This window comes from Clavelina lepadiformis, chromosome 6 (assembly GCF_947623445.1).
Source record: "Clavelina lepadiformis chromosome 6, kaClaLepa1.1, whole genome shotgun sequence".
NCBI lineage: Eukaryota > Metazoa > Chordata > Ascidiacea > Aplousobranchia > Clavelinidae > Clavelina > Clavelina lepadiformis.
Window position 1 is genome coordinate 1,200,670 of NC_135245.1, and position 26,151 is coordinate 1,226,820.

General features: G+C 36.4%; 3 protein-coding genes across 5 annotated transcripts; 2 read left to right on the forward strand and 1 right to left on the reverse strand.

The window, feature by feature from the left end:
• The first annotated feature begins 878 nt into the window (after nucleotides 1-878).
• Nucleotides 879-3,920, forward strand: LOC143462801 (uncharacterized). Its single transcript, XM_076961091.1, has 6 exons — nucleotides 879-1,025; nucleotides 1,652-1,826; nucleotides 2,050-2,187; nucleotides 2,255-2,462; nucleotides 2,653-2,743; nucleotides 2,985-3,920. The coding sequence occupies exons 1-6, from the start codon at nucleotides 1,009-1,011 to the stop codon at nucleotides 3,634-3,636; spliced, it is 1,281 nt and encodes a 426-aa protein (XP_076817206.1). The 5' UTR covers nucleotides 879-1,008; the 3' UTR covers nucleotides 3,637-3,920.
• LOC143462771 (EVI5-like protein) lies at nucleotides 3,828-16,403 on the reverse strand. 3 transcript variants are annotated; one of them, XM_076961043.1, is made up of 17 exons: nucleotides 16,199-16,403; nucleotides 13,322-13,489; nucleotides 13,019-13,127; nucleotides 12,568-12,817; nucleotides 12,193-12,417; nucleotides 11,826-12,026; nucleotides 10,373-10,516; nucleotides 10,010-10,099; nucleotides 9,700-9,800; nucleotides 8,594-8,741; nucleotides 8,261-8,396; nucleotides 7,434-7,567; nucleotides 6,756-6,920; nucleotides 6,348-6,521; nucleotides 5,882-6,028; nucleotides 5,303-5,398; nucleotides 3,828-5,084 (listed from the first exon to the last, which is right to left on the reverse strand). In XM_076961043.1, the coding sequence occupies exons 1-17, from the start codon at nucleotides 16,209-16,211 to the stop codon at nucleotides 4,683-4,685; spliced, it is 2,703 nt and encodes a 900-aa protein (XP_076817158.1). In that variant the 5' UTR covers nucleotides 16,212-16,403; the 3' UTR covers nucleotides 3,828-4,682. The 3 variants fall into 3 exon arrangements, with proteins under 3 accessions (XP_076817158.1, XP_076817157.1, XP_076817156.1); XM_076961042.1 differs by having other exon boundaries at nucleotides 13,019-13,124; nucleotides 13,322-13,492; XM_076961041.1 differs by having other exon boundaries at nucleotides 13,322-13,492.
• A 4,681-nt stretch (nucleotides 16,404-21,084) lies between these two features.
• On the forward strand, nucleotides 21,085-25,114 carry LOC143462796 (uncharacterized). Its single transcript, XM_076961084.1, has 11 exons — nucleotides 21,085-21,614; nucleotides 21,810-21,930; nucleotides 22,173-22,296; nucleotides 22,563-22,659; nucleotides 23,060-23,142; nucleotides 23,294-23,448; nucleotides 23,584-23,726; nucleotides 23,967-24,033; nucleotides 24,268-24,350; nucleotides 24,544-24,651; nucleotides 24,798-25,114. The coding sequence occupies exons 1-11, from the start codon at nucleotides 21,251-21,253 to the stop codon at nucleotides 24,941-24,943; spliced, it is 1,491 nt and encodes a 496-aa protein (XP_076817199.1). The 5' UTR covers nucleotides 21,085-21,250; the 3' UTR covers nucleotides 24,944-25,114.
• Nucleotides 25,115-26,151: the final 1,037 nt, after the last annotated feature.

Here is a 26,151-nt window from a genome sequence, read left to right on the forward strand (position 1 = left end):
CAATTAAAGATTTTTTTAGTTGTGAGCAAATTATTGTTATATAATTAAATGAGCAAATTAACAAAACAAAATATGTGCTTTACCTTAACGTAACTTTATGGGGATTCTTAGGGTGGCAAGACTATACTACTTAAGTAGTACTTATCTGTTAAAGTAATATCTAGCCATGCTTTGAAATACAGGGTGTTGGATACCATTCCAAAGATTGCCAAAAGATGTAGGCTAGTACTTGCGCTTCAGGTGATATAACTAAGCCATCGCTGATTGTAAGTCAACAAAACAAAATTCGTCAGATAAGGAGAGAAATTTCCTATTCTAACTTGTTGCTATACTTGTTTCTATTTTCAACGTACGACATCTGATAGTGGACAAAACATTAGAAAAATTAAAGCGTCACTTAGTGGGTACATTGACACAGTGATGCCATCTGTTTATGCATCCGTACCTTGAGGAAGAGCGCCAGACTGCAGAGTATGGGAGCTTTCGCCTAGATCTCGGGTGCGTGGAAGCAAATTCCCGGTGTCGTGCATTGCGAATTGTGGTCCAGGGCTAACCGGCGGTAGTGCAGGCAAGATGCAGCCACATACGATGGAAATTGGGGGGAAAACGGTGTTTCCTGTTTGTTTTTATATAGATGTCGGTTTTAAACGCTAATTTTGCAGTATATATCGGAGCAAAAGTTAGTGTCTTCTTCTGTTATGGGGACACCAGTTTGCCCTGGTGTGCAATACCGTTTTACAAAAAATCTGGTGTGTGCTCTTGTCATATTCTGCAGTCTAGGAAGAGCGGATATGAAATGGGGACATTTGTCATCGTTTGGGGGAAGAGGGGAACCGAGAAGGAGAATCCTCACTAACGACCAGTCATGTTTCCTTTTTACGATGCAGTTTAATTTGATGTCTATAACTTGTCTGAATTGTCCGCAGACTACAACCTGACAACTGTTTGTGTTTAGGTCGTTGTTATAATTAGGCCTAGTCTGTTACGTAAAAGAAATTATAAACCACCATGAATCATGATGGCAAGTAAGTGAATGGATAGCTTTTAAAATAGTCTGCATGATGACAATATATGCTAATGATATATGATTTAATTTGTCTTGCTTGCAGTTAAAATGGCTTGGCTTAAACGTAATCATGCTGAAGTAGACTATATCTTAGGACATAGTAGAAAGTTTGCATCTGCACGCATGAACGCACGAGAATCATCAACATGCACCCCATACTTTTTATCATCATAACGAATTATAGTAACAATTAATCAATAAAAAAAGAAAAGTCAGTTGTTTGAACATCAATTTATAATAAATTAACAAAGAGATGAGGTTTTAGTCCACGCTATCATGTGATTACTCGTCGAAAATTGCTGTACTTTTCAGTCATGTCTTAGGCTACATAACTAGATAAAAATGCTGTAAATGATTTAATTTGAAGATGAAAACCCAAACTAAATTATGCAATGCATTGAATGATGTTATATCCATTATCAACTCCACAAAATAAACTTGTGGTTCCAGAGAACAATATTTTTTTGAGAAAAACTGTCCTAGGCCAAGAAATAAATTCTGCAAAACTGAGCTGAACATGTTAACAACCATTTTTATCTGGCCATAAGATCGGTGTTTATTGATCTTTTTAACTTTTATTTTTAGGTACGGATTAATTTTGCGCAAAAAGCAACCACTTTTCCAAAAGACAAAACCATCCAAGCTAACACCAAGGTTGTCAGTGTTTAGCAACGCCGACTCCAGTGATGAGGAACATGGACAGAAGGAAGTCAATTCTCAGATTCACCGTGAAGCGATGAAGAAGATTGTTAAGAAGCAGGTTAGGAAAGTTTTGAGAGAATTTTCGATCATTACTGATTACTGCAACATGTAGTTTGCTAACGAGATGTTTGTTGTCATTTGTTTCGGTTTCCCTCTTACATGTGTTATCTATGTTTGATTCCTTTCTTATTTGTTTTATCTATTCTAGACCTTTTCCTTTCATTGCTTTTACTTGCTATAGCTGCACGTCTACAATTAGTCTGTTTCCATTTTATGTGTAGACAAAAATGGAGATCCAAAAGGCACTAGAGGAAGATGCGACGGTCTACGAGTACGACAGTATTTATGATGACATGAAACAAAAAACGAATCAAAAGAACATTCCGGCAAAAGTATCAGCAGCAGACAAAGCCCGCAAGGTAAACAACTTCTTCAAATATTTACAAACGATTGTTCGCTCCAGTTTAAAACTCTTTGCAACTTCAGCCAAAATACATTGGAAGTTTAATGAAAGCGGCAGAGTCTCGGGGTCGCGAGCGACAACGCGTCGAGGAGAGGAAGATCGAAAAGGAGCGCCAGAAGGAAGGAGATGAGTTCAAAGATAAACCGGAGTTTGTCACATCCGCCTATCGAAAGCGGATGCAGGAGCGAGAAGCTGAGGAAGAGGAGGAAAGAAGAAAAGCTGCCATCGAAGGTTATCTTTTCTTTGTTGGATCTTTCTCAGTTTTATTGCAAAATATTGTTCCTGGTTTGCAATACAATGATCATAGTAGACTACAAAAATCAGACTTCATCTGAACATGCTTTTGTTAAAGTGATTTATATGCCCATGCTTTTTACAAGCATTTTGTCCACCTTTTCAACTTTACCACTTGCTCATGCAGAAATCATGGATGTCCGTAAACAGAAAGATCTCAGTGGATTTTATAAACATCTTTTACGCCAGCAAGTTGGTGAAGCTTTACCTGGTGAAAGGTCAGTCATCAGCGTTATGTTTGTCAACGTTATACACATTGTGTGTTGCTGGTGACCGCTCTTATCGCCTTGGGGTGTTCTCCAAGTGGCTCCATTGGGGTTTTTACCCACTACTCAGTTCTTTCTACAGGCTTTGATAATATCTTAAACAAACTTTTTCCAGATTTATCTGAGTTACCAAAACTGACTTTAGCTTCGGAAAGATTGTCATGTTGCAAAATTTATTATCTCGCCTTCGCAGGTTGAATGAAAGTGAAGAACCTGGAAAAGAAACAGCATCCACTTTGCCTGAAGAAGATCAGGACACTGACCTCTCTTTTTCAAGTTCAGACGATGATTCGAATCCTCCTGAACAAGGGTTGTACGATGCATCACCGAAGTCCTCCAAGTTTTCATCCTCAAGTCCTTCCAGAGATCAAATTGAACAAAAAAAATCTTCCGATTCAAGAAGATCCCCACAAGAAAATCGTGGAGAGAGCAGAAGGTATCGTAACAGTGGAAGATGTCGATCCGATGAGGATGAAAATTATTCACGAGATCACTCCCGGAGATCACGCAGCAGGGAAGGCGGGGATAAAAGGAGAGACTCAAAACTCGATCGGAAACATCCAAAAGAAAGTGATGATCAAAGAAAACGTACCAACGAAAATGCAAAAACACAATCAAAAAATCACGAACGCCGACGTAGATCGCGAAGCAACAGTCCTGAGCAGAAACTGAAAAAACAAGACAATGATTGTCAAGAAAAGCGTAAAGATGACAAGTCTGTTTCATCAAGTAAATTTGAGAAGCGGACAAATGTTGGTGCAGCGATGTCGGCAAGAGACAGGTACCTGGCCAGAAAGAAAGCATTAAAAGCAACACGGGCGCCAGTGGACCCAGATTCTGATTGAAAAAATATTCTCTAACATTTGGTTCCAAGACGTGGCATTAGCTGTGTTAGGTTCCTCACTGGCTTGCTATGCTGTCATTATTGCAGCAGCGTCCTTCTATTTACTTGGATCGTTGCTATAAAGGAGGAAAAAACTGAGTCATTGGTTTCCAAGGGAGAAAGATCTCTCACGAACAGTGGCAAGCAATTGAGTCGTGTTTCAAAAAAGTTTATTACTACAATTTAATCGAATGGTGAATAAGCACGGGAAGATCTTTTGAAATAAATTTAACAAACTTGCATTGATATTATATGCGATGATATAAAAATCAAAGTGAACCAGGTCAATGTAATAGAACACTTACGGAAAAAATTAAAAGCTCACAATTGCGATAAGAAAATACTAATTTACCACTGTAAAAAATGCCTGGGTGTATAAAGTTCTCCGCGTTTCATAGATTATAACACTATTAACGGCTCAATGACAACAGTTCTGCATCATCAAGTAATACTAATGACAGCATTACTCGTTAACAATCGGACCAGGTGGAATGCTACCATACTGAAATAACAGTGCACTGCATGGAAGGCAAGGAATGAATGTGATCACAGGTGAATAAACCGATCTACTGCACCCAGCTGCTATGTTCGATCAGTGGCAAGACTTAAGACTTACTTATACCCTAGGTCGGCATCTGACAGAGATCGCCCTTCCACAGAAACAGTGGCTGATCGTCATTTTTGATTCACGCATTGTCTTGTTGAAATTGTTCACGGGCAACTAGTACAACTTGATTGGACTTGGTCATCGATTAATTGATATTTCCAAATGAATTTGTATGAAAACTGGGACTCGCTGAAACCAATTAGTCAACGAAAATGACCTAAAAAGCTGGCACATAAGCCAAGGCAACTAGATGCAGCGGATAGGTGCTAAGTGCTAAGCATGATCAGTGCATTGCAAAATGAGCTGAAAAATACGATCATGGAATGCATATTGCACAACAAGAAGTGTAATTCATTACTAAACTGATGCTATGAGGAAAAAAAAGAAAAAATGTAAAAAGTTTATTCCGACAGCTTCACTAAGGCTTTAGTCTGAGGTGAATTGTTCTGTGAGTCCTTGCCTACGCCGCATTTTGGGAAATTATCATTTTCAGCCGAGGAGTAAGCATCCAGGGATCCAATCCTCTCCTCATCCATGGAAAACTGATCCTCGTTTGCTCCTGGAAGATCAGTTTCGCTTGTTATTGTGGCGTCGAACAGAAGCTCGTTTAAGTCGCTCTCATCAGAGCTTTCATCTTCGAATTTCTCCTCTTCTCGCGATCCGACCTGCCTCCGGAGACGACCGATCTGCTGCTGCTGCTGAAGGACTTTCATCTGAAGTTGGTGGATGATCTTGGCGGACTCTTCATCATGCGAAGGTGCAGATAATGAAGAGAGTTTTATCGCATCTGGTTTCTCATTCAACTGGACACGACGAGATAAATAAATAAAATCAATAATTAGTTTTTATGAACTGTTTTTTAACAAGCAAAACATGGGGTTCTTTTGATCATGAAGTAAACAAGCAACGAATAATGATATTAGCATCTTATGGTATTAGACAGCATGGTTAACAAAAGGTTAATAAAAAAACACTGATTAATAAAAGATTAGCCACTGTCCGTCATGGTGAAAACACTCACCTTATTTTTAAGGCCGGCAATTTCCTGCTTCATTTCAGCAATCTCCATGGTGCTCTCAGCTTCACGCAGCTTCAGCGACATCAAAGCTTCCTGGTTCTGGGAAAAGTCAGGACAAGTCATAAACAGATACCGACATGGACCAATGACACTTAGCCACAGTAAGGGAAGTATTAGGCATAGTGCACTGTTTCTTAACCAGTGGACCGTGAATCGGGACCATTGTGATTCATAGTTGCTATCGAAAACAAATTTTTTGTAAAAGTTTGTATTACATGACTAAAAGATATTGTCAGTAAAAATTAGTAATTTAAATAAGTCAACAAGGGAAAAAGAACTCTCATGTACAGTGGCAAGCAGTTCAGTCATGTTTCAAAAATTATTACAATTACATGACTACCATATAGTGTCAGTAAATTAGTCAGCCTCAATGTAAAAGTGGTCCGCGACTTGAAAATGGTTCACTTAGCAGACATCAAACCGGACATGCTGTTGGATAATTTATCCAGTTTATGAAACACAAGCGTCAATATGGCCTTAACATATTCGAGATATTAACATGCTAAAGCAAGTATGTCCTACCTTGCTTTCCATATGAGCCACCCTGGCTTTGGCCTCATTAAGTTCTTGCTGCAACACTCGTTCGTTATCGCAATAAACTCGACTTTTTTCACGCAAATTGCTTCGATCGTCTTCTGATCTTCGTAGTTGTGCCGAGCAGATATGATTCTGAATGTGAAGAATTTGGTGATGATATCTTTGTTTTTATTTCTATGGAAGTACTGTGTACGTCGAATAATGCATATTGTTGTTGTTTGTTGAAAGAAACAATTTATTGTAGACTGTTATAAGTAAAAACAACCGCAAAGAGTTTTGAGAGTTTGGCAGAACTCCAAAACTACAAGGACCCTGTTTGGCGGATAAAAGTCAGCCATAAGACATATTTTATATAAATAACCATAAAACTCCTCAGCCAGAGTTAAAGGCAGTAAATGAGCACTAAGCCCTGAAAATAATATATTCCTTGTGAAATATTAAATCAACTCACAGCAGTCTCCAGTTCAAGAAGCTTCTGCTTGATATCAGCGAGCTGAGAATTTAATTTTGCTTCTCGGAACCTCGCAGACATTAATTCCTCTTGCAATTCCTGCAACGCTGCCTTGCTCGTGTGACTTGACTTAAGCGTCGTTCGTCGAGTGTTGGTCATACGATTCAGGTGTTTCTTCATAATTGAAATATAAATTCGTAAAATCTTTTGAAATTTGTTTGTGTCATTTTTTTAAGGTTCCATTTTAACACAATCTATGGACAATTCAACCTGTGGGCGATGGAACCCAGTGGTCAATTCCAGTGCTATTGATGCAGCTGTTGAGTTGATCAGAATCATATATTTATATGATCTCGATGCACAAAGAACAAGAAATAGCATAAAAATATTATGCAGGTGACGACATACTTGCCAGTTTTCCTCCAAATTATGGAGTTTATGCGTGAGATCTTTCATGGCACCGTTAGCTTCCGCTTCACGAAGTTTTACGGCGATTAGCTCCTCCTGAAGTGAGGTGACTCTTGATTGATCCGTCAGCTCCCGATTTTTCTCTTCCAGGTCGCAGACTTTCTCCTGCAATGATGAAACGATATAAAAAATGAGAAATCTCGGAATACAAGGAACTATAACATATCATTTTATGATTCTTTCTACAAGAATTTTGCAGCACAGTAAAGGTTTGAAAACTTGAAGCTGAACAAATCCATCTATTTCTCTTAGTTAATAAAATTTGGTAAAATTTATACTATCACTAGAGATAGACGATATGCACTGGAGATATATAACAATATAGAGATCATAGGCACCAGTTACGATGATGCAAAAGATATCTAGGTGAAAGAGAACTGAAGTAAAAAACTCCCACTGAATTTATTGAAACTGCATATGTTTATAATCGCAATTTGCAAGTATCCCTTTGCCAGAATAATAATAAATAATAGTGAGTTAATGTACAATGTGTTCTGGTAAGATGACCTGTAGGTTGTTGTACGTAACGATAAAACAACCGGTTGTGATGTCATCAAACGCATCAAAAACGGATCATTAGACACAGAAATAAGACTTGCTGTTGTTACACGTCAGTACCTGTAATTCACTGATGCGCGACACAGATTCAGTTTCCTTCAATTTTGTTTGAACCAATTCCTGTTGCAGATGAATGACAAACGTCTCCGAGTATTGGGGGTTACCCTTTTTCTTTTCCTCGCAATTACAATTACCTGGGGAGAACGGAAAAGATTTCATACAAGTGTGTGTAATATGAGCAGAGTGAAGAAAAGCAAATAAAAACGCAGATGGTGCAATATATTCTGACATGTTCGATACTATTGCTCAATTATCCTATCTATGTATTTCACAAGTATGCACACATGAGTCAGCCAGAAAGTAGGTTAAGCCTGAAAGGGCTTGTTTTGATGCTGGCACCATTATAATTGTGATCGGTTTGGTGTAGAATGGCTTAAGATTAAACAATGGAGATTATACTCAATGTAAGTGGACAGGCGATGAGTCATAATGTAACTTCACCGCATTTATGACATCACTACGTGTTGCTAATTATAGTAACTGCAAAACTTTATCCCGGGAGCAAAAGTGCAAAAAAGCTGTTATGGTAGTTTATAAATAAACATAACACAACAAAGTCTAATTCATAATTAATGAGCAATTACGGCTTGGTAAACAATACCACTACAGCAGGATGCTTGCACCACACAGTAATCTCAGCAACAACTTATAAATAATATATACCTGAACATCCATATTTACTGCACATATATATACTGCAATAGTGTAGTAATGTGTTCTTAGCAAAAATCAAAAATCTCTCTACTTTAACACAAACGTGTTTCACTTGATATTAAAATTAATGATACTCTGCATAAAAAGTACACAATCGATGCAGGTTGACTTACTATTTGTGGAAGAAGCTTCAGTTTGGCTTGAAGGTGAATTTTGGGAGCTGTTCAACATCGCTTGTCTCTTTGCAATGCTGAGCTCTTTCCCCATCTTGATCTTCTCTTCGGCCTCAACAGCACGATTTACACGATCCTGCGTCCAACGAGATATTTTGCGACAATTCAAATAAACTGTTATTTTGCTAAAGTTACAATTGTGGAGCACGCATACATCATCTGGTTAACATGTTCGATGCTGCCAAAACTAACGTGTTAAATATCCAATTCTGACTTCTTGTAAATATTTCAAAAACCTGTCGAAAAAAACAAAACTTTTGTGTCATAAGCTACCTGTATGAGTTTATCTGCCAGAGTTCCATTCTCAGACTCCAACGACCCAATTCTTTGACGAAGAAGCCGATTTTCGGTTCGCAGCCGCCGCATCTCAACTTGTTCTTCCTGTTCTCGGCTCTTCATTGTCATGTAGTCCTTTTCTAATCTATAGACACATTATAACCACAGTAAATGACTTTGCAAAGCATAAAACTTTAAAGGTTATGTGACAATGCAATACGACACATATGTCATAATAGGATCAATGTGATGAATGGTGGCAGATACAGCATAACTGCCATACCTTATAATAAAGCTTTCATAGCGTCAAAAGTTAAAATTCACAGATAAAATTAAGCACGGAAACATTTTATAGAACTTGTTACTGACACAAGGGTTTTGATCCTAAATCAAACACGAGACATTAAATTAAAATCAACAAAGTTCCAAAAAATATTCACCCTCAATCACCTGGTAACGACAAGACAAAGTGAGATTTATGACAAACAAACGATATAAGACGGAAATATTTAAAGGTTTGAGCAAGCATTCAGCGTAAGACCAAGATCGTAATCTTTTGTTTACCAACACAGAGAAAATCAAGAACCTACCCACCACCAGGAAACGGCTGGTAATCAAGCAAAGGAAACTCAAAATCTCTGCTGTATATAAAGAGTAAGCAGAGGAACAAACAGAGGAAATTACTTTTATTTGTTTGTACGTGACTCTGTTTACAGACTTTGCCTCTGCCAAACCGGTCACATGTTTTAATTAAAGGTTGCTAAAAAATCGATAAAATGTTTAGACACAAACAAGGCAAGAAAGTCAGTTTAAATTAACAGTCTTTCAATATGTTAAGATGATAACAAGAAATATAAAGGTGGCAAGCTAGCACTGCCCTTGCCCAACCATATAATCACACACAACAGTGAAACGACCACTTCCAAGTAATATTCTCTTTAAAAAGGGCAAAGTCAAAAATATGTACATAATAACAGCAAGCATCATCTAGATATGCTTCATTACCGGACAATTTAAGTTATTTGAGCGCACATTACGCCTACAGGCACTGTAAGCACTCCCGTTGAGCGATGGATCACTTCAAACGAGCTAAACATACTCACTTCTTCATTTTCTTGGGATTGTACCGAACGAGGGCATAAGCTCGTTGAAAGAGGAGATCCGGTGCTTTGTTATAATACTCCGATAAATCCTTTTGTATATGCTGCGTAAAAAAGTAAACAATAGTATTTTTATCACAAATATAATTGTTAAAATATTTTAAACAAAATGGTTTGTGTCATGAAACTGATTTATTCGTGTAAAAGTTTAACAAAAGTCATGTAAACCTTCCAAGCTGACTTGTTGTGGTGGCCATGCGAATATGAAGAATATGGGCATATTATGAATGTAAATAAACAAACGTTAAAATACCTTCAGCATTCCTTCCATGTCAAGCTGTAACAATTCATTTTCGCTGCTTAAGAGTATAGCCAGGCCGACACGAAAGATGATTTCCATGCCCTAAGCAATGATTTGATTTATGAAAATAATCTTTAACATGAAAGAGTCTACGTGATTCGATGTAGGAGCTACTACACACACACACACACACATATATATATATATATACTTAGGTTTAATAACAGCATATTTTTATCATGTTATTATTGCTAATTTTAGATTGAGCTGTAGATTGAGTATACTTATGAGCATGTTGTACGTTTTATACATTTTTCAATAAGAGAAGATTATTTCAATTGGAGACAAACACACAATATAGTGAACACACAGTACCTCTGATATAAAGACATCTAATATCCGATACGCAAGATTGACATCAAAGAAAGTGGCAAACAATGTTAAAAACCAGGATGACGCGAACATGGACGTATGAAAAGCCTGTGCTTGGAAATGGGCCATTAATTCAGACGAATGTTCCTGCAGGAGAAGTTGTTAATCATTCATCAATGAAATGCAATAGCATTCATAAACAAACAAATATCTCATCACATATGTTTGTTTACTACATTCACTGCTTGTTTCATTATCATATTGGGCAGGGCATGGAAAAATTTACTGTGCGGCTGATAGCTATGGTAGCTGTAAAAAATCATGAAAGTTACTGTCGTTGCAGACTTGATAAACAGTCTGTGAACATGATTCATGTGAACTGGTTTGTTGCTGGAATAATTTTATTGCAAATGCAACTCAGGGTGGTCTGTGAATCAGTCCATGTTACGGTGACAACCAAAAAAAAGCGGCATTTATTGTAAAGAGTAAGTGGATCACACTGAAACAATATATTCCATATATATAACAGGCCCTATTTGATGTAAATTTCTTGATTTATCTGTTTTTGATTAAAAACCATATGACAAATAACTTTCCCAAACTGCACACTTGTAACTACGTTGTCTATCTTGATATTAACACACACAAAGAAAGGAACAGAAAGCACATTGTTCCAATGTAAGCAAAATCAGATGTACTCTGGTTTTCTATAAACCAAGAGCATTATTACATCTACAAACAACATTATTTGCTTTGTTCACATTTACAACGTGGCAAATATGAGGCACCAGTTTTCAAACATCATATTCATGCAACAGGTAATGATATCTGCAGCATAACATGGCCAATTATATAGTGACTGATAAAAGCACAAAATATATCCAAGGATTTTTGCTCTATGAACAGTACAAGTCATGAAATGAAAATGGTGAGAATGTTTTGTGTGCTAACGTGTACTGAGGGCATGTGCACCACAAATGCAAAAAAATTCCGTTTTACACAACAAACTCAGCAACACAGGAAGCAAGACACGTAATGTGCAAGAGAAAGTAGTAGTAAGTATAATACTTGGTGAATAATAGACTGCAAAAAATAGGGAAGATGGGATTTAGCTCAAGATAAAACTTGCCTTGTTGTACGAAATCGATTACACCAAGTAACCTGGTATGACCTACAGTCCAATTTTGCTAACGTACCAAATTTTTGCTAACGTAGGCAAAATCATTAGAAGCGAAATCTATCCAAAATTTAATTTAACTTTACACTTCCAGGACAACATCGAACAATGCAGCCATATTACAACAACAGTGGCATCCAACGTGAAAGTAAAGTAGGCTAACCACCTTTTAAATTCTTCTTTTTTGGTTTAGAATGTTTTGACAAAGTGCTATCTTTTTGTTTAGACAAAACGCAGTTTGTTGACATGACGCCGACATGTTTACGTCAACCCACTAACCTGCAAAAGGTTTTCGAGCTGGTACATGCACAGACCAAGTTCCGCCATGGATGGTTTGAAAAGTTCACGAAGGCGATAATCCCGCATCAGCGAGACAAAGACACAAAAAGCCTCCTCCTCTGGCATTTGCAGAAGAAGCAAACCGGCTATAAACGCACTTCCCTGACAATATCCAACTTCTCTGTCCATCAGCGAATAAGCCTGCAGAAAAATGTTGGCAGGTTTGAGATTATATAATAGTTCAAAGGTGTTAGACCCTATTCCAAATGAGCATGTGTATATATCAATCGGTATGGTACACAGAAAAAATTCCCAAATTTACATGAGTTTTGTTCAATTGTGGAAAATCATTGGTTTCTATTATTACTTTGATAACATTGAAGAGAACTTCTTGTCCATTTCCGTCCTTTTCTTTGAAAAATTCTTGCTCAGGGTAAGTTCTCGCAATATCTCTTTTAATTAATTTTTCAGACGGAGATCTTTGCTTTAAAAATTCGGCATATTTTTCACGGTGGGGTGAATTGTGAGCTTCACAGAGAAGCTGCCAGACCAGTCCACGAAAATGCTGTGGTATGCCACAACGAATCATTTCCTGAATCAATTAGAAATGTTAGACTTCCTTCTCGGTATTTCCCAACGCAGGTCATATTTAAAGAAAACACGTCAAGCATGCATTAAATTTAACTCAAAGTAATTATCAAGCTACATGAAGCCTGTATCCGGCAACAACATAGTAGCATACCTTTAACTGCTTTCCATTTCTCTTTTTGAATTCATACCAATCGTTGACAATCCTGCCCCATATAACCCAAGTTTTGTTGTCTGAATTATGCAGCGATGTGCTGTTGTTCCCGCTATCGTTACTGTTCGACGATGCGCTGTGTACAGAGACTGATGTAGGTGATGCAGATCCATTACTGCTCCTCCGGGATGTTGCGAAGTTAATTTCACTTGAAACTGACTTCAGAGATTTACGATCAGATTCTAGTAACCTGCGAACAAGACAGTTGGTGAGATTTTACAGACATTACAATAAACTAATTGCAAAAATATCGAGACTAATAAAAACAAAACCAATAACAAATCAACTAAACATAGAGATATACAATTATACATACAATAAATCATGCTATATAGAAAAAATAAAATAAGTAAATACAATAAACACTTCTATGCTTAAATATATAAGCTACCGATTTTGCTCTTCTATCTTGGCAAGTATTTGAATTTCTTCTGCGTTTAACTCTTGATGTGAAGCGCCAAAGGTAGGGCTTGATTCCGATCTCATGGAACGCATATCTGCTGATAAATTCCACAACTTAACCGGCAAGCATCAAAAGCGGTAGACACAAATAATGTGCTTCCGTTGACCACCAACAGTGTATGTAGCACGGTTAATATAAATCAAACCAAATTTTACAACGAAAGCAGTGTCACTTACGATAATAAACATAAAATCTGCGCTTACTGTGCAATCAATCAAAATTACAACATACTGTTATTGAGTGCTTTTTCATGTAAAACTGCTGGTTTAGATATCACACTTATGTCACCCAACGAGTTAGAAGATGGAAAAGCGCCGTCCATCCGATTCGAAGTTGGACTGGATGAGAGATTAGTTGCTGGAAAACCGACCAAGTCTCTCATCCTTTGTTTGAACTGTCCTGCTACAAGATAAACAGATCATGAGTTGGCTGCTGTCTGCAATCGAGGTCGTGCAAATTCACGTGATATTTGTTTTTACAAGGAAATGCTCAGGAAGAATCCCGGCAAAAGCTAGCTTGGACGATTTTTATTGCTTTTGTTAACGACAGCCAGGCAAAACATGTCAAATGATGAAAGCATGCCTTGTATATTACGTATATTGGATTGTAACTAAGCAACATTCAGTGTGGCTGTTATATACGCTGCTTGATATATTGTATAGACTGAAGAAAAGCATCCTGCGTAAAATGTAAAGTTTTGCAATACATTATGTACACAATGCATTACACCATAGGCCATAAGCCAAATCCATAGGCTATAAACAAAGAATAATCATATAATTATATAACTTCAACTGCCTTAACTTCAGACAAATTTCGTTAACATTCCCAAATAAATTTGTAAAGATTATTTTTCCGATACATTTTCTTCTGTGGTTTAGACATTAATGGTCTTGAGGTTAAGTTGTGGTGAGTGGTTAGTTCATAGTTATCTAAAACAGGGGTGGGCAAACTACGGCCCACGGGCCGCATGCGGCCCGCGGGTCCATTTTCTGCGGCCCGCCGGCACTTGCAGAAACTCCTACTCATCACTTATTGTTTTAATTAAACAGGTTACCTGACAAAATATTATTCCCTTTACGAGTGTGTTTTTCTCTTCACTTTCAGTGCGTAAACACACACACGTCAGTCGCGCATGTATTGCAACATACACTTCTCACGCATTGCTTGACTCAATTGTTTGATCATAAAATACAATTACGGTAGCGGCTACCGTAGGCCTACCGTAATACCGTAAGGCGTCAGTCGCGCATGTATTGCAACATACACTTCTCACGCATTGCTTGATTCAATTGTTTGATCATAAAATACAATTACGGTAGCGGCTACCGTAGGCCTACCGTAACCGTAAAACTGTGAACAGTTGCACAAGTCTCATTAAATTTTGTGATGATGATTGCATAGATTTAAACGTAACTGAGTGTGGAATACAAAAATTGTGTTTAATATGAATATGCGTTTATTTACACACCGGGTAAATTTTCCTACTTTGTAATGAGAATGTGCGGCCCGCCGGCTGCAACATTTTTTCAAATGTGGCCCTCAGTACAAAAAGTTTGCCCACCCCTGATCTAAAAGGGTAATATTGTAAGTTTTTTATTGTTCGAAGTTAAGAGTCTTTTTTTCCTTAACTTTGGACAAGGTAATTTGAAAATTGCCTTTCCCATTTCTACTGGGATACAAAAGTCAATCAATGCAATTTGAAATTTTTAAATTGTTTCAAGAGCAATAATGCTAAAAGTCATTGGTTATTTGTTGATATTAAGTTGTAAATTTAATAAGAAACTATCTTTTTTAACCTGTTCCTCAGTGGCAATGGAGGTTACCGGATTACTGTTGCCAATGGCTGGTGTATGCGACAGTGTAAATTGTGTCTAATATCTCATCAAGTCCTCATTAATTCTAATTTACATGAGCTATATATGGTTTTTTTACTATTTGTTAATCATTTATTCCAAATTTTAAACCAAAATTTAGGCTGTTATGTGCTACGTGTCACAAAGATATTTGACTTTTATAGTCCTAGTTCGGACAGTTTTTTAAAATTTCAACCATATTCCATATATTTTATTGCGTAATTATATTTATAACAATACATCCTTAATCTTTCTATTTACACATGATTGAGCATTTAAAATTTAAAAAACTGTTTTTTTTTTATCAGCATCAAAATATGGACTACTCCAAAAAGATCAAAAACCCGCCGAAAATTTTTTAACACTGGGTGAAAAATCATTGTTTTTTGTTTGAAAAACAATCCAAAAATATCCTACCATAATGTAAAAAAGTTTTAGGCAAAAGCGTTCTTCAGTGTTCGTAGCAGTGAGAGTTAAAGAAACTGTCCAAAGTTTGGACGCAGTTCGAAGTTAGGACGATTGATGGTAGGTGTACAGTACATATGCCAGAAATGCAATATAAAGGATTGTAAAAAGTTTATAACCACTAAAAGTTATAAAGGTCCATCCATTGTAAAACATGGAAGTTAAAAATTTGTATGTAATGTACCAGCACGTACTATACAATGTAATACTGATTTTCTATCTTGACTGCGAAACATGACAATAAATGGCTAAATGTTAAGAGTGAATTTACAAAAATTAACTACCGTGAGGTCACTAAGTCATACTCTACTTTCCCCAGAATTGTGCTTAATGATGTAAAGAAAATGAACAATTTATGAAGCAGTACAATGAAAAAATCTCACAATCAACGGCAACACAAAATACAAAGGTATTCAGTGAATGGCAATAAATGAAAAGCATGAATCACAACTGATATATCGATAAAAGTCAATACATATGTAGGTAAGAATATGCTGTTGGATATGGTGAAATACGAACAAAAAGTTTAAAAATGACGTAAGGAAGTATTCATACTAAACGATTATAATATCATTGGTTTATTTAATAACCAATGTAAGGTGAATCAGAATGAAACACACAAAGTCAAATTCCAAGGGTAATGAGTTTTCTGCAGATATAGAAGACATACAAATATATGAAGACAGCATGAGTGCTTGATTATGTGAGCGCATGTTGGATCTCTTGCATATAATACATTCAGCGTTTCCCAATCATTTTGCAAAAAAGCATATTCTTCAAAACTTACCTATCTGCGTCATTGAGAGTATTCCATGCAGTTGTATTTGTTTGATTTTGAAAAACTCCCTTTAGTCTAGCACCTTATCGGTAAGCAAGTTCCAGAGTTTACAAAGCTTTACAAATATCTGCCACGCCAATGGCAGTGTTTGTTTTATAACTTATCACATTATTGTAAACATTTTAACAGCACAGCAACCTACAAGTATATACAAGGTAAAAAGTTAAGTGTGCAACCTAAGTTATGACATTCATCTCAAGCAGCAGAACAGCTTAGCACGGGTCTAGTATACAAGTGTACAGGAGGCCTTCATATACTAGACCCGAGCTACTCAAATTGTGACGTCATCTGGTTGTACACTTGTATACTACACCGGAAAACCTGGTTGTTTAAATGCCAATTTATAGCATATAAAAAAAGAATTGAGGTTTCAGTGAACACGATTTCTCATTGAAAACTGCCTTACTTTACCGCAAGGTCTTTTTCCGCCTTACACCAAGCAATTCTTAATTTTCATTAAGCTGCGTTATTGATTTGAATTGCGAAATAAATTCTATCTAAAGACTTGAGGGCCTAGAAAAGTTTGTATAAATAAAAATTTGACTCCTGCGCCAGTTTCCGGACACTTTTTGCGCTACATTGTATATTATTAGTACTACGCTGGTGTGGCGCAAATTTTGGCAGTACATCTATTGCCGTATTGGCGCATTTATTCGGCGCACTAAAACCAAAACTTTCCAGTTGGGCCGTAACTTAGAGTGAACACTGAACAGCGATAAACAATGAACCTGGAAAACGGTGTTGCCGGGTAAAAATTTCTATAAACTTCAGAAGCATCTTGTCGAAATTTTCACTGGCATTTACAGCGCTTTGTATTTTCTGGTATAAAATTATCAAATTTGATAGTTTCCAGATTAAAATATTCATATGGATTAATTTCTGTTCTTGTAGATTTCGATTTTTTATTATAGGGTCGTGATTTATCCGTTTTGACAAATATATGTATAAATTATTGCGGTTTGTTTATTTTTTGTTTGGACATTTCTAGTTTGCTAATTATTGATTTACATGTTTTCAATTTTTTATTATCCTATATGTAAAATTGCATATTGTTCAAAAAAATATACTCCTTCGTTTGAACAATGACATATCAACCATGATGAGAAAGTTGGTCACGTGCTCTCGTTTTCCTTCTCGACGGTCACGCTCCAGTGCATAAATGAATCTAAACATAAATCGGTTGTCATTAACTTTTCACTCGATTAACAATTTGTTGTCAAGTCTGTTCTGCACAGTTTGGGTAATGATTCAATGAAAGAAATGTTGTAAACTGTGCGATGTTTCTTTTACACTTGCAGGCTTGCACTGACTGTATGCACAGCTATGTGTAAGTAGACCTACATGAAGATACCCCAGACCTGGTCCAGGCAGAAAAAGTTTGCAAAGTAAGCACCTAATGCTAATGACTATGTAATGAAAAGTGGTATATGGTACCTTAACCTGTAAGGTTTGCCAACTTCCTTACAAAGTCTGTTTACTTGTGTATATCTTAACAGTGAACTTTGATAGACTTCAGCAATAATAACACAGGAATGACAACTGTATAATCTGATTATATTTGAAGCTTCTTTGAACGAATACATTTAGATAGAACATTGTGACAGCTACATAATAAAGTCGACCACTTTCTAGGGTTAACTTCGTAGACTGTTAAGTGACGACTGATAATTCGTAATGCACGCACAGTAAGAGGGAAGCAATCGATTACGTCACGCAGTGTTATGCTTCGCTGATTCGATAGACGAGAATTCTATGTCGTACACAATTTTATATTTCATTAATTGATATATTTATCACAACTAGATGTAAATTTTTTCGTATTAACTGTGCTGATGCGGTTCACTTTTGTAAATTAGAGTCACAGATCGATATCCGTTGTGCGTGCGGGTTCATGAGGGTTCATGTGCGGGTCACAGAAGCGATATCCGTCATGAACATAACCATAAACTCGTAGCTGAACATTTCAACTCAACGGGCCATAACATCAAAGACTTCTGCACCACCGTATTACCTAAATTAATTTCTAATAACCGCCTTAATCGCAGAATTGAGGAACAGCGCACTATTCACCTCTTTAATTGCAATCATGACGGCCTTAACAGAAATGCCGGTTTTATGGGACTTTATAAATAAATATTCATTATTAACTTTAATACAGCTTTATTTCCGTTTTTTTTTTTCATTTACCAACTAATTTTTTTTTATTACGTCATTAAGTAATTCGTGGTTGGTTGGATGCATGTAGATATTACGTCACAATTGCGTTTGTTGTTTCCTAGCAGATCTTTACCTAACAGTTTTGAAATATTTTGTGCCATTTCGCATTAGCCTGACGAAGCAAGCTTATCATCAAATACAAGGCGTAACTGGTGAAAACAGAAACTTTATTTTCTGCCAACGTTTCATTAATCCATTCGGGTTAACTTCATCAGGGTTAATGAAACGACGGCAGAAAATAAAGTTTCTGTTTTCACTACAGTAGCTGTGCCTTATATTTGATGATTATTTTATGCCTGGTGGCAACCATAGTATATTTATTGAAGCAAGCTTATGTTTGCGAAAGATCGTGTAGTAAAATCAATAATAATGTTAACCTTCAAAGTGTCAACTTTTATCTTGTTTTTTTTATTTTACTTCAATTTTATCAACAATTTTTAACATCAATTTACTACATTTCTTTTCTTCCAACATAATCTATAATAAGAGGTTGCGCCAATACATATTTCTAGTGAAATAGTATCACTTCCTTTAAAAACATGTCTACTTTGATACAGGCCTGACTACTGGCAATACAACTGAACAAAATACTTCTGCCTAACCGAGAAATAAATAAAGAACTGAAGGTTAATTTCTTAAGCTCATGACCAAATTCCGAAACTGCTGTAGGCAATACGCCCCCGCATTACGTACGTTCAAGTTAATATCTGTAATCATTTCCAGAAAAGAAACAATCTATGGGTGCAAGATGCTGAATTTCAAAAATGTCTTCATCTATTAAAAACTTTTCTGACAAGCCTTCCATTACACTTAGTTTATACTTGCATGGTTGCACAGAAATGAACAAACAAATGTGGAAAACACCTTGCCCAAGCTGCAAACGTGTATGCATTCAAGCGTGACAATGAACAAGGAAAAAAGGGCCCGGGGAGAATAAACAGAAAGAAGGAAATAAATTAAGAGGAGAACGCAAACCTGAAGTTTCTCGTCCTGGTTTACATGTCATTGGTTTGAATATGTACTGGAAATTTTATGCGTCTCTGTAGAGTAGGCAAAACTGCCACTTGGCAACACTGCAACAAACCAAAAATATTATTTTATTCTTGTAATTAATGTAAAACCTTTTACCACTTTTTATCACCGTCCAAAAGGCCTAAGAGAGAGAGAGTACGTCATGCTATGCTACAGTAATTTTAAATTTAGCAGACAATAAATAGTAGAGCATTTACCCAACATTCAAAAGCTTCTCTTTCTGTTGACAATCCGATATTTAGAATAGTGTACAGAATAAAAGCAAAAGTATTTCTCGGACCTGCCAAATGTTTTATTCTGCTTGGATCTTAGGTATATATATTTCCATGATGTTGTAGAGGCAAAATATATATACCTAAGATCCAAGTAAAATGAATCGGTTGGCAGATCCGAGAACTATTTTTGCCGTTATTGCACACCGTAACGAAACCTTAATCCAATTACCAGTTTTTCAGCAAGTTTAGATGACGTAGTAATTGTCATTTTTTACTTTGTGGCGAATAGACTTAAAAATTTTTATATAATATAGGCCATACTCGCCAACGGTTATAGCAATAGTTTCCGGCGCATTCTTAACAAAATAAAATTTCAGTTTTACCTAGAATGTTCTCATTCCCTTTGAAACCAGAAGCAGCCAATTTGGTGCAATTTAGCAGTAACATTTCGCTAACTTAAAGTCTATTTATTAAATAATTTTTTAAGCTTTTGCTTATAATTTGTTATTAAAAATGTGTTTTGATATGTTACCAGAATAAATGGACTGCTTTGTAAAAAAATTTCACTTTAATAAAAAAAATTTTCTCTTACATCAATGAGTGTCTCTTTCGGGGATTTTAGACAATGCTGGAATCATAGACATGTGTAGTGCAAGTCGTAGCTCAAGCTGGTTCCTATTTTAATTCCAATTAATAACAGTAAGACAAGCTAGCCTAATGAAACTAGGATATGGGAGCTGTTATAGCCTACGCCTTGACATCCTTTTGGGAAATCGTGCAAATAGGCAAATTTTAGAGTAACGCGTAAAGCTCCAATTTTTGTGTTTTTATTATGAACTGGTCTTAAAACAATGAACTTCTGCTTGTATTGTATAATATAAATCGGCATGATGATGAAAAAGTTTTTCGAAAGTTTTACACCAATCTGTAATCAATTAAACAAAGAAAAACTGGTTGTTTGAGCGCCATTTTTTAATAAATAAACAAAGAACTGTGGCTTCAGTGCACGTCATTACACCAGAATATGCGACTTTGAACACACGATTTCCTGTCGAAAAAATACCGTCCCACATATAGCCAGAGCCTTGCTCGATTGAAAAACCTATAGGCTTAGTCTAGTTTCTATTTAAAAACTGTGTTCACTTAGAAATGCACTGTAGAAAGATTGAATAGAATTGGTGTTGGCGCCTCTGCAAGCCTGAGATCGCAGTGAATCCTGCCTTAAAATACAGACAGGCATCAGCTTAGAGTTATCAAACTTCCACTATAGTGTTTATTCCAAAAGAGAACAGCTGGGAGTTTTAGGTACAGTCCAAATATATCTGTTAATAGATTACTTAAGTACAATCTTGTTATTTTTTTTATAGTTTGGTCAGAGTCTTCAGACTAAGATTATAAATATTTTGGAAACATTACTGACTTATTTGTACAATATTCATATAGAGGTGTTGCCAATTGCATTACAACAGTCTGGCTTTTGGTCAGTGGGACTATGAGTAATTTTTAGGTGTAGTTGAGATTCTTAGTTACTGGAATAATGAGTTCTGAAAACAACATTGCCCTGTCAGATGAGGCAATGCCCAAGCATGAAAATATTAAACAGGAGTTAACAACACCTACTGCATATTCGAACGATGATCAAAAAATCTCAGTCACCAGTAGCGGCATGACAAAACTCATCGAAGCTTATTCCTTTTCTGATGATGAAACAAACAGCGACAACGAAAATGAACATGATTGCAATCTTGGATCAACAATCTTTAGGAACCCTTCTGTTAAAAACGAAGCAAAAGAGGATTCGAGTTTAACTGATGTTTTAAGCAACGTTCATAACAATCAAGCGTCAACGAGAACTGATTTAAGTTGTGTTTCCAATTTACAAAACTCTGCAGAAACTTCAGGTGGTTATTTGATTTGTATTGTTGTTGAAGTTTACAAACAATTCAGTAATTTGTGTATTTTTTAATGTTTAAGAGTTGTTCTGTATGTATAATATATATTAGTTTGCTCTTTAATGTTAACGCAACATGTGTGTATGCAAAATATAACGAAAGCACTTAAAGCACTGTTTTAAGTGAAACATAATTATTTTGCAGACAAATTTGTGTCATCAATGCTTGAAGCTGTAGCTTCGATTGAAAGCGAGCCGAGTGAAAACGAATCAGACGAGATATCTTCAGAGAGTTCAGAGGAAGAATCCTCATCGGAAACTGAAAGGTTTATAGATGGTTAAAGATAAAAGTTTTGTATATGTTTGATAAATATTCTAGCCAAGAACTACAGTATATATAACCAATTATACAATTTTTTGTTTAAAATCATGTCTTATTTTGTTAAAAACATCAATTTTTTAACATATTTGTAGAAAATTGAAAAATATAAATTATAAGTTCATTATTTCAAGTTATGAATAGATACAAATAGAATACTGAGTAATAATAGAATTTTTATTTTCAAAGTTCAAGTTCGGAATCGAGTTCGGAAGATAATGACGAACAATACAGACAAGCTCGCCTTTCATTGCAGAAACTTGAAGAAGAAAAAAAAACAACTGAAATTGGGTTTGGGAGCATTTTGCTCGAGGTACTCCATATTTATGCAGAAAATATGCTGAATGTATTTAACGGTTGTTTAAGAAAGAATTAGATCAGATTTGTTTTATCACTTAAAATAACAAATAAATTTTAACCAACTAGAAACATGAAAACTCAGTTTGATGTGGCATTGGTATTTTGTTTTTCTTGTTCAATTTTTTTGATTTTTTTTACTGTAAGTGTTTCCAAGTTTTGTAATTGTTCATCTCTAGCATTCTTAGTTTGTTATGATTCTTTATTTACTGGTAACTGCAGACAAAACCGGAAATAAAGAACGTTGACGTAGTTTTACCTGGGACTGTTGCACTGCAAGTGATTGGAGAAGTTAACAGCATTATCGATGACAATGTTGGTTAGTAATAGGCCTATTGGTTCTTCATAATTCCTTTTTACATATATAATACACCACATGTTTGGTACAAACAATGTAATTTCTACATTTACATCATTTTTGTTGTAAAATGGAAGACATGTATATTTGCATTGTTCATAACAATGGGCATTGTCATAAACTGATTGCTCTGATTTGTGCAAGATTTTTGTCAGTTTGTTTATAGGTGTTTGTTTGTGTGGCTAGAATTAGGGCTGTAGGGCTCCATGTTTTTAATCACAAGGCGCAATGGCAATGATAGTTGAGATTTTGCTTGTATACATGATCGCTTATCTGGTTTATGTAATTGCCGTTGAAGAAGACGACTCGAATTTTCTATAACATGTCTCCACATTCTGTGACTTGTTTTGTTTTTATCCAGTTGTTATCAAAGCAATACCGAACAAACCTGCATTGAATTTGGATAGCGTCCTGTTCCTCGAAAACAGAAGTGTTCTTGGAAGAGTGAGATTTAAATTTACTGTATTTTGCTTTTTTGATTGAATGGTGACACCATTTTGTGGTAAATTTAATGATTTGCTTTCAAATTACCAGACAGATGTCGGAAAAGTAATTTGAAATTTAATTTCCTGTCTGCAATCTGTCCACTTTTCAGATTTATGAAACTTTCGGTCCTGTTTCCGCCCCGTATTATGTTGTTTGTTTCGAAGAAGGCAAGATTCATGCCGGTGTTGCAGTGAATCAACAAGTTTACTCTGCACCTGAAATAGGAGATTTCACCAGCTATGTCCTCACTGCTCAGTTGAAAGTGTAAGCTAATGAGTTTGAGAAATAAAGCACATTCTGTAGTCTGGTATGATCTGATTAAGTCGGGTATCATCTAGTCATTATTATCAAATGTTTTGTGAAATTTTGTTAAACTGATGTCATTAACAATGCGTCCAGTTTAAGAGGCTCAGACGCGTCGTGGTTGGATGACAGAGAACCACCAGATAACGCCGTTGAATATTCAGATGATGAAGCGGAACGAAACGCTAAGAGACAAAAGAAAAAAAGGAAAGCACCACCTGACAATAAACCAATCCAAGGTAGAACTTCACATCTTCTGTGTCTGGGTGCTTTGTTTATTTTATTCTACGTTTCACATCTGTTTATACCTAACAGAATATACTGTAAATACATAAAATTATTCTCATGATGTAAACTACAATTTAGCATGTGTGTTGGTGTGTACGTTTAACTATCTATTTATCATGTAAATTCATTTATTGCATTAAACTGATTTGTCAAGACAAGCGGGAGTGTTATAAGTTTTCCATTCTAACTAGGTGATGCCCCTAATCCGAGATCACGCCAAAATCGTGGAAGAGGCAATTGGACAAACAGAAGCGTCAGGTGCCTTGTTTAGGACAATTCATTTTCACGTCTAATCTGGTTAAAAAATTAATTCGGTTCCCGTGGACTTGTACACATTTGAAGTTTACACATATATTCACTTCATATACTTTTGATAACAAACCAGAATCAGCTTTATAAGATAACATTTCCACTGGTGCAGTTACGTGGTTACATTTGCATCATAAATTCTCGTTTTCAACGATAACGTAATGTTGCATGTTTCCGTTTCAGCATTCGCAACCCGCATGCTCAGCTGCAGGAGTCAGATGTTGGGTGGATGAACGCGGTTACTAACATTCGCCATTACAAGCAAGGTAGACAGCTTTTCTTCCGTCCGTGACTAAAATGTGTAATCTTAATTAGAATAAGCTGCGGAACTAACCATGTGCTTCGCTGATAATTGGCAAGAGTTTCCGGCTAATCTATGGCATTAAGTGTTGATGTGAATTTATCTGTTATCATTTTAAAATTCTTAGGCTCTGGGTTCCACTTTCATTTTTATTTCAGGTGGTGGACCCTTTCATCGTTCTATGACCCCAAACTTTTCTAACGTTCCATCGGGACCTATGTTCGGCCGAGGTTTTATGCCCGGCCAGATACCTTCATATTCTGGGAGTAAGTCATATGCTTTGTAGTCGCATAATGCTCTGCTTGTGCATGGCAAGCGTGACCACGACCAATTAGCCTGCACCATTTTGAATTAAGATAGTTAATGATTTCATTATATAATAAAGTTAGTGACTTCATTGTGTTTTTTGCAGTGATGACGAATCCATCTGTCTCGTGGCGGCCGCCCGGGTGTATACCGCCACCTCCCGGCGATCCGTCAAACATTTTAACCGCACCCGCTCATCCGCACATGTTTCCTCCGCATTCTGCCCCGATACCTCCACCCCCTCCTCCGTGACGTCATTTATCTATCTATGACGTATGCAGCTCGTCAGTCACATGTAGTTGCTCTGTTTGAAGACTCATCTTGCTCATGACTCACTGCCTTTCAGCAAAAATCATGTTGTGTTTTAATAAAATTTTTGCATAATAAAATTGCATTTTTCTGAACACGAGATGGGGCGCAAGTGTACTTTGCTAATAAGTAATTAAAGATATTCTTGCAATAAAAACAGTTAAAAGCGCAGCTGTGGTATAATGCTAGCATCGTTCAGTTATGTCACAGTTGTTTCCGTCAAGCTGTTTTTTAGAAACTTTGTCCTCATGATGCGGCTACAATCGGGTTTAGTTTTTCTTTAGGTTAATGGGCTTAAAAGGGTCAAAGTAGTATTTGATAGAAAAGTGTTTATCTGTAGACTAAATATAGAAACTTATTGCGTGTTTATGTAGTGAGTTGATGCACAAAACACCTTTGACTCATCAATTATAATTGTGTCAACGAATGGTGTGATTCAAACCAACTGGCACACGGTAGCCTACTGTAGTAGGCACCGGAATACCATCTGGAGCCCATAACGTTTGACAGGTTTTTTTTTTTTTATTGTAACTTAAGCCATTTCAGAAAGCAGCCCACGCATGCTGTGTATAACTATAGTGGGTGCGGCCATAAGTGCGAGTGAATCGTTTCAGAGTAACTAAAAGTTCTTTACGAGTTAGAAGTAGGCCAAATGTTGTTGGTAGTTGACTTGACTTCTAAATTATCAAGTGTACGCTTGTGGCTTACAAATGACTCAAAGCTAGTTATTACCTTGGGCATCAGGGTACGAGGGAAAAGACAGACAAAGCTTGTAGGACGAAGGCAGGTAGACCAAAGGCGTTCGTATTTCACGTTTTGAAATGTGTATAGCGCTTGTGTGGTTTACTGTCGGAACAAAATCTAAAAATGATTACTAGTAAAGTAAAATAAGAAACAGGATATATTTTGGCACTCTTAAGGTTAACTTTATATTTTTCGACACGATCTCTTGCAAGCATAAGCTTGCTTCTTCAGGTGTAGCCTACTGCTTATGCTTGCGAAAGCTTGTGTCGAAAAATATAAAGTTAACCTTAAGAGTGCCAAACTATATCCTGTTTCTTATTTTACTTTAAAATTTGGTTAACACGGTTCAGAGTCAGACAACATCAACTTTGTAAAGTTTATAAAGCACAATCAGTTGAACAATAGAA